Raw genomic sequence first — 12,469 nt, forward strand, 5'->3', positions numbered from 1 at the left:
AAGATCCGAGAGCGAGGTGGCAAAAATACAAACTCTTTCTAAATGAGGTGAAATAATACCCAAAGGCAGGATATAAATAATTGCTAGGAAACAGTGATATTCAGATGGCTACAAAGTCTAGGAAAGATTCTGGAACTTGCCCATTAACCAATTGTATTTAAAATCAAAAGTTAGGAACACTGATGACACCCTGGTGTGAGTAAAGCTCTCAGATGCCTCACAAAGATCTTCCTAGATCAGCTATTAGAAAATAAATATACCATACATGAAACCCTACTGCAAACGGAGCAGATACTTCAGAATTGATCTCAAGACTCCTCCTACAAAAGGCCCACATTTTGAGTCTTTCAAATGCTGATGTGCAACACCTTTCACTAACTTTAGAGAGAGGTCCTTCTGGACTTACAACTGTCAATTAGCCAGTCAGAAGAAGCAGCAGGAGACTGAATCCACTTTGCTTCAATTCTAGACCAGGTTCAGCTCTAAGTAAAGCTGTGCTGGCTTTGGTCCAGTTAGCAACAAAGCTCCCATCTATGTTTTGCTTCAATTAATAGGGAAAAAAAAAGAAGAACAAAAAATTAGCAACTATTGTTTATGAGTTTGAGTTCAGTTCAGCTCCCTGGGAAGCATGGAGAAAAGCCTTTCTTATTTGAAAGGGAGCGACATTAAATGTTCTCTCCCTTTGTATTCAGGATAGAAATTAATCCTCCATTAAGAAGGAAACAGCCTGATTCAATATGCTACAAATGGACAAATTATACATCAATGACACTTGCTGGAACTTTTAAGTAGCATGCTGATGTTTGACATTAGCATCAGCTGCAAGCCAGAGTTCAGCAGCAGCAGCAGAAGAAAACCTCTGATTGGGAAATTCTTATTCTCTCATTTTGCCAATTTGATTTGTATATGAATGAGACCCCTTTCCCCTATACTGCCCAAGCAAGGCAGCTTAAATGACAGAATATTGTCATGGTAGGCCTAGACAGGCCAAAATAGGCTTATACATATCGTTGCTTGCCCAGACGTGTTTTGCTGCTCTCATTCCTTCTGTTGTGGGGAGAAGCAACTGCAGGAAAGAGGGCAAAGAACCTGGAGCCATTGAGTCTAAGGACTCTGGCTTGCCCAGACTTGTTTTGCTGCTGTTTACATCCTGTGGTAAACAAGGTACACACACTTGGCTTGTGCCTGCCTTCTGCAAGGCCTGTGTTTCCCCAGATTTGGGTAAAGTAAGCCTATGGCTTCACCTAAAATGGTCAAACTAGGTGAACTGCCATTCTGATTGGCTATTGTGTCCAAAGGCCCATTTATCTTGGACTGTGTTGATAAAAGGAGCTGAGCAGGTGACACAACGTGGCTCTGCCACTGTATTCATGCTTGCTTGCCTGATGTTGCCTGCTGCCATTGCTCTCTGTCTCTGGCAATGATTCTGCCATTGCCTTCTGCAGCATTATGCTATGCTAATCTATGAGCTATCTCTACCACAAAGTAACAAACTCTGACGCTTTGAGTTTGTTTTCTTGGAAACTGCTTGCATCAACTTTACCAGGAACAGGCTTTAAATCCCTTCATGCAATAGGCCTGCATAGCCAGTGTAACATCTGTGCCAAGACTTCACATAACAAGACATCCTCTCTATACCTGAAAGTCTCCTGCCAAGATGGGAAGCCCTGGAGACACACAGATCATCCAGAGAATTCAGAACCAGGTCAGAGATTGTCTGCCTCCTTTCCCCAGCACCCTGTGGAGCCTGGGAAGAGAGAAGCCTCAGTGGCTAAGAAGACACCAACAGAACCCTCTCCAAGTGTTGGGGTACTCTTTGAAGCTATAGTTATCCCTGCAAGTTGGGAGACTAATATTTCGTGAGTAAATACTTAACACCTCTTGTAATTCACCAACTGCCTTCTGCCATAAGCAGAAAGGGGCATCTGGAGTCCCTCTAGTGGACAAGCAGTATAATTAGCCATAAATGGTTTACTGACTGCAAAAACCTTTCCTTCCAGTTCAATTGATATTTACATTTTTGCTAGTTACTTTTTAAACAGTCTAGATCCTAAGTTATCACATGCATTTCCATGACTGTTGCAGAAGAACCTGATTATTGTTAAAATCAGTGCTCAGGGGTGAATATTAAAATTAATAAACAATATTCATTTTTGAAAATCATATCTCACACCAATTAATTACCCCTCCATTACAAATATGCACTTTATATAGCCCTGGAGTCGTGCCTAGAGACATAGAATCATAGAATCAACCAAGTTGGAAGAGACCTCCAAGATCATCCAGTCCAACCTATCACCCGGCCCTAACCAATCAACTAGACCATGGCACTAAGTGCCTCAGCCAGGCTTTTCTTGAAGACCCCCAGGGACGGTGCCTCCACCACCTCCCTGGGCAGCCCATTCCAATGGGAAATCTCAGGAACAGGCTATCAGTTACTAAGCTCTTTCTCCCAAAATTTCCAGACAATTAAACCCATCTTGGTTTAGGAAAAAAATCCCTACAAGCTATCATGAATTGCTGCAAATTCTCCAGAATTCAGGCTTCTCTTCTCTGTGTAAAACTTGTCTTTAACATGACAAAATCCCTAATTAACTTTGCAGTTCACCTTAGTGTATACTTTGCCAAATTTTGCCTGACGATCAACCTGTCAGTACTGCTGAACACTAAGTCACCACACACAGCGTTCGACGTTTTTGTTTCAAGTCTCACCTTGGCATCCAAGGACAAAGAAGAATGTGACAGGGCTGAGCTCTTAGCTATTCAGCTGCAAAGTGGAACAGTTCTACAGATTATCACCATGCAAAAGACAAGGAACATGACTTCAGGTAGGGAAAACTTAAGGAAGCTGATGAAGTAACATAACACAGGGACCAAAGTACCTTCATGTAAAAAACAGAAGTGATAACTTAAAGGTGATACCTGAAAAAGTTTTTTTATCCAGAGGATTGCAGTGTCTCTGTTTAGATACTCACATTCAGTAGCTTTAGTGCGATTACAAAAAAATTTATCTTCTGCCTTCCCATTCATATTTGTTGCAGAAACCTGTTTAGTTTGCCATGGGAATGTGGTCAAGGCCCCACAGATCAATGTGATCAAGACGATGCCACATGGACTCCAGACAATTCAATGTGAATTATGCCAGAGACCTTTATTGATCATTTTGGCTCTCAATAAATACGCTCAGGGCCACAAGGCACACGCCTACATATTAGCATAATTAGTCAAGGACAACCCACTGCATTAGCATAAACAATGCCTTGTTTTCCTCATTAACCAGGTGTCCGTTATCTATCCCTCCTGAGATAAGTTACCCAGCTGCTTGTGAGAACCAAGGTCAGCTTCACTCCCTTCCTACACACATTCATCACAGATGCCCACCTATTTGTGAGGAAACAAACTAGAAATGCAAGCAAAAAATGATAGCCACCTCACAGAACTATCTAAATTTGGTAACTGAAAGGGAAGGAGATTGCAGAAGTATCACTAAATATTTATCTAGCAGCCAAAAATAAACAAATTAAATTATTCAGCAAGTGCCAAGATGAAAGCATGAACAGACAAGCTTCAAGAATAGCAAATAAACTTTCCTCTGCTGGATTGTGAAGATGGAAGGAAAAAGTACGTTCAACACAAATATTCTCTATGTTTTCTTACATACGTATCTGTGACCTAAGCTGCTTTACAACAAGCACTGACACTACAATCAAGAAGCACTGAATGATACACAAATCACAATAGGAAAATAGAATTGGCATCAAGTATTTAAACAAAAGTATCTTTCCTGGAAATAGCTCTCCTACTAACAGCCTGCCAAGAATTGCATCAATTCCAAGACTTCAGGTTATGCTGCAAGTTGAGTTTTAAAGACATATGAAAGAAGAAAATAGAATGAAGTAAATAAATGCAAGTCACTCACCATAAAAAACTTTGCTTTTGCTTTAAAAAAAAAAACAACAACAAAACAACTCTTTAAACTTTTTTTTTTCCCAGTTTAGAATGAACAACTTCATTCTGCTGCCACATAACATGGCACATACAACTGGAAGTAGTATTTACAGAAACTGGCTGCTGTGCTGATCCATTGCGCCTTTTCCGTACTGAGCACATGCAGGAAGGCTCTCCTGAGCAACTCAGCTTCCCCATCCATCACCCCTTTCACACAGAGACTTTAAGAAGATATAACAGCCTGGGAACTGTATGCACCTCTTGATATTTCTGTCTGCTACATAAATAGCAAAATCACTTTTGTTTCTTAAAGCTAATTTCTGGAATCTTGTACCAGATAAACATTTTGGCAGTAAATGTGGCACTTTCTACAATTATTCACACTGTGTATGCTCAAACATTCAATTCCTGGGGAAAAAAAAAATCAAGGATAGAAGCAAATTTAAAAAAAAATCTTAAATTAACAGAACTGGCAAAAAAGAGATGAAAATTTTGCCACAGAATGTGTCTCCTCTATGTGTCTTTCTAAAAATCTGACAGAGAAACCAGCACTTTTATTTGCAGAAAGAAACAGCAACTGAACATTCTCTCTTTAATTCTATTTTTCATTCAGAAAGTAGTACAATAAAATCTTTAGATAACATTTTTAGTGCTTTCCCCCCCCCAACATAGTTTTTGTCTTCCTCTGATGATGTTTTATCCTCTGTTTAATGATCAGATGAAAAAGATTAATGAAGCTAGCTCTGCTGACAAAATGTCTATCCTGAGGACTAGTTAGCTGTGATTCACTTGAATTTCCTCTGCAGTTTTAGCCATAACAAATCCAAAGTCACTCTGAAACCCCTCCGATGTTAGCTACAAAATACTTTGTTGAAGGAAAAAGCAAGCAGAAAACTTCAATAGCCTACGCTGCCCATGTTTCAATGTGAAACAGAAACCCAGGTAAAAGAAAACGTAGCAGCTTGACACATGCTGCCAGGCAACCTATGTTCCATGGAACAGAGAGACCAGAAAACAACACTGAATACAGAGATTACAGAAAAGGAAATGGCAAAAATAGCCACTACTATTATTACTGTTCCTGAAAAGTCAGTTGGAAGAGTAGAGTCCGCCAGGCAGAAGCGGCACACCAGGCACAGATATCATCTTCAGAATTCCTTACGAGCAAACATGTTCTGGTGTGTGCTGCATTAACTGACGTTGTTCTTCAGCATTTAATCTGCTGCTTTTAAAAGGAACCACATACTGAATTCTCACATGTCAGGTATGAGTCTGACATGAAAGATCCTGGGTAAACCTTTTCAAAATCTCACTCTTTCAAACACTCATGCAAACTTCACAGTATTTCCTGAACTTAAAAAAGTAACAAACTACAACATAAAATCAACACAAAATCAAGAAAAAATCCCCCCTGACACTTAGCCCGCCCTGTATTGTTGCTCCTCTTTTAGTTCACTATAAAACAGGAAGTGCAGTCATTCAGATCTGCATTTACATTTTGCTCGTTGGGGGGAAAAAAAAAATCAACTATAATTCAAGCTTCTTTTTACTACAAAAATATTCAGGTTTGCATAGTATCTTTATAAAAGCTTCAGTTAAATTTTATACAGCCAAATAGTCAGGACTCCCCGAACTGGACTCAGGATAACTAAATAATGTTAGTTCAATTAGATCTTAAAATCATAGAATCAACAATATATCCTTGAATGTATAAGAGCCATGCAGTTCTGGTAGTGGATGGCTATTGTACCTTTGCATGTATAAGAGCCATGCAGTTCTGGTAGTGGATGGCTATTGTACCTTTGCATGTATAAGAGCCATGCAGTTCTCGTAGTGGATGGCTATTGTACCTTTGCATGTATAAGAGCCATGCAGTTCTGGTAGTGGATGGCTATTGTACCTTTGCATGTATAAGAGCCATGCAGTTCTGGTAGTGGATGGCTATTGTACCTTTGCATGTATAAGAGCCATGCAGTTCTGGTAGTGGATGGCTATTGTACCTTTGAATGTATAAGAGCCATGCAGTTCTGGTAGTGGATGGCTATTGTACCTTTGCATGTATAAGAGCCATGCAGTTCTCGTAGTGGATGGCTATTGTACCTTTGCATGTATAAGAGCCATGCAGTTCTGGTAGTGGATGGCTATTGTACCTTTGCATGTATAAGAGCCATGCAGTTCTGGTAGTGGATGGCTATTGTACCTTTGCATGTATAAGAGCCATGCAGTTCTGGTAGTGGATGGCTATTGTACCTTTGAATGTGTAAGAGCCATGCATTTCTGGTAGTGGATGGCTATTGTACCTTTGAATGTATAAGAGCCATGCAGTTCTGGTAGTGGATGGCTATTGTACCTTTGAATGTATAAGAGCCATGCAGTTCTGGTAGTGGATGGCTATTGTACCTTTGCATGTATAAGAGCCATGCATTTCTGGTAGTGGATGGCTATTGTACCTTTGAATGTGTAAGAGCCATGCATTTCTGGTAGTGGATGGCTATTGTACCTTTGCATGTATAAGAGCCATGCAGTTCTGGTAGTGGATGGCTATTGTACCTTTGAATGTGTAAGAGCCATCCAGTTCTGGCAGTGGATGGCTCAGCATGCTACCTGCTCCTTACTGCCCTATAGAGCCAAGTAAGTTGATTGATGCTAATGCTTGCCTTCCATGAAACACTTTCAGTCTTCTCTGTAAAATGTGTAAGGATGAAAGATCTGCTGTGTCCCATGCTAAATGGTTTTGTTAGCTTATCACTTTTAATGTGAAAAGAAATATGTGCTTTGCTGTTGGTTTTATTCTGGCTGGCTGGCCCTCGGCTCTTAGCTCACTCTTCTCAGAGTAAAAATCCAACACATTTACTTTTCAAACGCACTCTGGCTTTAAAATGGTCATTTGCATCCCCAAAATAAGCAGCCTGCCATTGTTCCTTTTATTTAAAGCAAACCAGTGAGCTCAAAGTTTCTCCGTATACAGAATTACCTCCAAAATTTGAATGCTTCCAGAAATCCTGCTGTGAACTCTGCTATTGACCTGTGGGGTTACCCTGTGCAATAAACTTAATTCACCTTCCACAGGGCTATTTCACCTCCTATTTAGAGTCTTTGTTTAGAGTGCAAATCAAAAAGAGTTCAGGCTGACCTTAACACAGTTATGCAATTAGACCACAACCTATGTTGGAGTTTGCCAATTCTAAGCATGCTGTCATGTTAGTAGCAATTTGAATTGTTGAAGTGACTATGAGTAATTAGCCATTATTGTAGCCATTAATAAACCTGTACATACTTGTGCTATGACGTACCTATCACTTCCCAAACTTGATTTACAGACAAATATCTATTTGGGGTTTACAGCATGAAGCTCTACAATTATAACTCCACACATAAAGGCCAGAGATAGGTCTCTTAGCAAGTCCATCTGGCCCTCAGTAGACTTTTTGTCTCATCTCCAATCAGTTTTAAAAATGTTGACCATCCATAATCCTCCTATGTGCAGCCTACAGAAGGAGGAGGAATAACTTCACACTTGGGGGAAGTATCATGAAAAATCTGTCATCTGCAAGTGGAGGCAGGCTGGATACACTTCTTCAGGAAAGTATCTAAAAGTTTTGGATACCCTTAATTCCTCCATCTCTGGTTGGCCTACAATTTCCACAAGCACTATCCCTCAGAGCTTGCAGAAATCCCTGTCTGGGCCAGCCCGATAATCAAACCAGACCTTCCCAAGCTTGTTTCAAAGTTCTTTATTCCAGCCTCCAGCCTTACTTGAATAAAGATATTTTAAACTGTGATCTGAAACAAGAGCTACACATTTCAATTTGTAACTAAAAGTGTAGAAACAGTTCCCAAAGACTTCCCTGACAACAGCAACAGCCTTTTATTTCAGAGAATTCAAGGGCAGGAGTGGAAGGCAAGTTACATTTGTGTTGCAGAATATAGGTTTTGAGTGTGTGAGCCTGATTTTTTTGGGGTTTTATTTTGTTGGATTTTGTCTTGTTTCGCTGCCTCCCTCCCCTCCCTTTTCTTTCTTTAAAGGCAGTGTTCTTTTCTTACTAATAATAAAGATGAAAATGATTCATGCACAGTCATGACCTTGTTAACCGTCTGGGCAATCCTCCTCGAAGTAAGGCTCTCTGGGGAATCCTATAGATCTCCATGATGTCTGTGTAACATCACAGAGCAACAGTTCTGGACTGTTTCCATTTCTGATTCTCTGACTTTATCCACTCTGTTGCTTGTGGCTCAGTCAAATGTCTTGCATTTTAACTATTCCCAGAAGTTTACACAGTTTCTCTTCTGGTCATTTTCTGCAAAGCAGATAGCTTTATAAGTGCTCTCATTCTACCTATTACAAAAATCATCCCCTTTATTAAAGAAAAAGTTTCCCTCTCTAACAATTCAAAGATACACAGATGTGTGCACGCCAATAAAGTTGCTAATTATTATTTGAGAAATTAAAAAGTTATTATTCAATAAAGATGCAGCAGAAACCAGTAATGATAATGGCAGAAAAATGTTAGCACTCTCAGGATCTGTCTCAATTGCAGTTGGTATTCAGTCATCGAGATGTGACTAATGTGGGGTAATTTCCTCAGGAAAAAGAAGAAAAAAAGAATTTTGTGTTCAGAAATGAAGTAATGTAACTGAGCAGCACTCTCCATATCCCTGATCAAACACTGGAAAAAACCAACCACGGGATTACTGTTACAATTTCTTCGAGGTAATTGGTTAACCTGATTTCTTTTTCTTATTTTTATTTTTAAAATCTAATAAAAATTGGGTTAAGTCTGAACCCTGACCTGCAATTTGTTCTCATTTTCCTCCTGGATTATTTGAAAAGAAAGTCAACTGGTTTTAACACCATTAACAGTTTCGACAACAAACGTGAAGTATTACCAGGCATTAGAGAAGTAATTTAATGGGGATTTTTTTCCACTTCATGACAAAGCTGGAAACTCTTCACTTAACCTAGGAAGGAGAACTGTTACTCGTGGGACAACAAGGACACCAAAGCACGTTATGAACAAGTGTGAAGGTTGTGATGATTTGGGTGTTCCCTGCCCCCCCCAACTTTGGAAATCACCCAGATTAGACTCAGCTGGCTCTGGAAATATGAATGAAGCTTATATTTACAGCTAGCACAATGTACAAGCAGATATTTAGAGTAGATACAGAAAGAGACAAGGTAAAAGGTAATACAGAAACACAACAGCCCTCCCAGAAATCTGAGTCCCCAGGAGGGGCTCCCAACAACCCCTTCACCTTCCCTCTACCCCTCTCAACCTTACACCAGTCCCAAGGAAGAATGGAGGTTTGGCCAGGGGAGTAGGAAGCAAAGTGGATTAGTCAAAGAAATGGCAGAGAGGGATGAGGTTAGAGATGCAGCTCAGCCAGCTCCCCAGCAGAAGTGCTGAGTGTGTTATCTATGTTTTGATTCTTACTTTTACACCTCTCAGCAAGCCTATGAGCGAAGTAGACATCACCCTTGTTTTCCTTCCACAGCCTGTAATCTAATTCTTCTCACCAAAACATTCTAGCTAGCTTCAAACTAGGACAAAGGTACAACTTGGTAGTCACACTGGGCTTTTCTGATACCACTCATCCCCTGTGCCTTTCACTCCTCCACAAATTGTAGCCTTATATCCAATGCAGACAATGTCAGGTTTTCTGACTGCTGCTATTAATTTACCACAAAATAAGGGAACCTTTTACTTTGCTTTGCTCTTTCTCCTTGGATAATATCAAAGGAAACTTCTCTGATTCAAACTACAACCTTAAGGCCTGACCTGTTTCCTTGAATTTACGACCATTTAAAGATGAGGCTCCCACGCTCCTTTTTACTTTTGTATGAGAAAATGCAAGGTGAAAAATACAAGCAGTAGCAAACATGCTAACATTAAAAACAACAGAGGGAGATTAGCTGTCCTACTGCACAGCCAAGCTGCACAGACCTCAAAAGTTTCAGCAAGAAATGTTAATACTGGACTGAAAACCAACACACACAAAAGCTGAGACAGCATAATTTTGAGACCTGACATTTTATTGGCACAAGCATTTTTTTCAGGTATGAAATTAACTAATAACTGCTGATCAGTATTTGATTAAAAATTATTTCCCTGTCTGTTACACTCTGGAAATAGCAGTAACTCTGAGTGTTCAAGAAACAGCAGCTTGCTCTGGAAGCCACGGTCCAATTAACTTATATGAGACCAACAATCACTTCACACACCTCCTACTCTGACTCTTCAATTCCTATTTGATTGCAGCTTTTTTCTAGGAATTCAAGCAGTTACTTGAAAAGATATTTTTATACCAGAAGATTTCAGTACCTAAGGATAAAATCTATTGCTGGCATTTAATTATTACTATGTATTTGCAATTTTCCATAAAATGACTGAATATCGAGCTTTCTGAGAGCTGCAAATCACTTATTCCTGCACCATGTCCAGAGTAAGTAGTGTTTTCTTTATAAGGTCATTAAAAACAGCAATAGAATATACAGAAAAAGATAGCTTCCTTCTCATATGACTAAGCCAGCAGAACCTGTGTCAAAGCAAACTGTATGCTGTACTCTCAACTACTTACTGTTCTTTTGCCTCCTCTTCCTTCTACATACATCAGGGTAATTACTAAGTTCATACCTCGAGAACTTCTATAAAGAAAGGCAGTGTAAAGGCTGTTGGGAAGGTTTCTGCATTGAAACACAGCTGCTTTGACCTCCACAACAAATTTCTTAGAATCATAGAGCTGTTTTGATCAAAAAAGACCTCCAAGGTCATTGAATACAACCACTGATTTGACACTACCACGGCCATTAAACTGCTTCCCTAAATGCCATGTCTACATATTTCTTGAACTGCTCCAGGAATGGTGACTCCACCACCTCCCTGAGCAGCCTGTTCCAATGCCTGACCACTCTTTCAGTAAAGAAATGTTCCTAATACTCAATCCAAACCTCTCCCCTGGTGTTTTAGTTCTATCACTTGATGCCAGGGAGAAGAGAACAACACCCCCCTCTCTATGACCTCCTTTCAGGTAGTCGTAGAGAGCAATACAGTCTCCCCTCAGCCTCCTCTTCTCCAGACTAAACAATCTCAGTTCCTTCAGTTGCTCCTCCAGACATTTCATCAGTTTCACTACCCTTTTCTGGACACACTCCAGAACCTCAATGTCTTTCTTGCAGTGATTCAGCCAAACCTGAACACAGTATTCAAGATGTGGTCTCACCAGTGCCAAGTACAGGGGCAGGATCACCTCCTTACTCATACTGGCCAAAGTACTTCTGATATAGGCCAGAATGCTGCTGGCCATGTTTGTCACCTTAGCACACTGCTGGCTCCTGTTCAGCCTGCTGTCAGCCAGCACCCTCAGGTCCTTTACTGCTAGACAACCAGCCACCCTTCCCCAAGTCTGTAGATGATTATGAACCACCACCAATTAAGAGAAACAGAAAGGTGCTAAGAGGTTTACTCTGCAGGTAGGAGGCGCTTCCAGACATCTGAGGTGCTATTTGAATGTGAAAATTGGAAGAGATTTTTGGAGATCATGACAGCAGAAGTGGCCAGCTGCAGTCTGGAAATAATGACCAAAACAGTCTTTAGAAATGAAACACCTGAACTCCAGTGATATCTCAAAGATAATGAGCTGCCCAAAATCTACCTACCTGCCAAGTCTTCCACCTGTAGTTTTGTGTTAAACTGCTGTCAGTGACTCTGGATCTTCTGCACAGATGGCAGTAGCAAACCAGTATTCAAAGAGCATCCCAAGAATATCTGGGCTTGAACATCTCTAAATCTGCCAGACCTCAGGGTTTACTGGAAACTTATTTGGTGAGATATGGAAAGAAATTACACCTTTACTGGCACAATACTTTGTTTCTCTCCCGTAAATGATCACCTTTACTGGTAGAGAATATCTCCATAAGAAAGATGCAGCTAGTGAAAACAGAATAAAAGACCAACATACTCCATAATGGGATGTTTGGTCTCTTTGGAAAATCATAACAGCAGCATGACATACATAACAGCAAAGCTTATTATTATCCATCTCAAAGTTACCCTCCTTAAAAATACCTGCTACTGCAGAATAGTTATAAACGTGTCCAGGCTTCTCTTCTCTCTTACTTCATTATTTGTGGTGTATTGATTTTGCTAAGTGTCACTATATGGATGACACAAAATTAGAAATGCCCATACAGTAACAGTCAGGGATACTTTTGTCCCTCAAGTGTATTACAAACAACAGGTAGCCACCTCTGGAAAGCATCATCAGAAGAATACACAGAAGAGAAGGTTTCAAAAGAGTGGAACTTCAATGAAGTTCTAATTTAAACTCTACCACAGACTCCTTAATACCATTCTAGTGCTACCAGGATTAAATCTGTCAGAAGAATCTTTTCCTTTAAATTTTATTTGTTTTATCAAACATTCAAAACCCAAAGGTCACAGTAGATCTGTATTTCAGTAAGACAATCCAAATCTAAGGTGCCATTAATTCTCCTACTCATTCTATAGCACTGTGCATCACACAA

The 12,469-nt window shown here is 40.1% G+C and overlaps 1 protein-coding gene across 3 annotated transcripts in view; it reads right to left on the reverse strand.

Annotated features, from left to right (window-relative positions):
* Positions 1–12,469, reverse strand: part of PRKCE (protein kinase C epsilon) — a 308,568-nt gene that overhangs the window by 207,984 nt on the left and 88,115 nt on the right. The window contains exon 1 of one of the 3 annotated variants that reach the window (XM_064158380.1): positions 2,976–3,116. The exons of the other annotated variants lie outside the window; for them this stretch is intronic. Within the exon in view, the coding sequence (XP_064014450.1) occupies positions 2,976–3,026 (51 nt within the window). The 5' untranslated portion in view covers positions 3,027–3,116. Of the gene's footprint in view, positions 1–2,975; positions 3,117–12,469 lie in introns of those variants that run through there. 3 annotated transcript variants of the gene reach the window in all.

This window comes from Pogoniulus pusillus, chromosome 18 (genome assembly GCF_015220805.1).
Source record: "Pogoniulus pusillus isolate bPogPus1 chromosome 18, bPogPus1.pri, whole genome shotgun sequence".
Lineage (NCBI taxonomy): Eukaryota > Metazoa > Chordata > Aves > Piciformes > Lybiidae > Pogoniulus > Pogoniulus pusillus.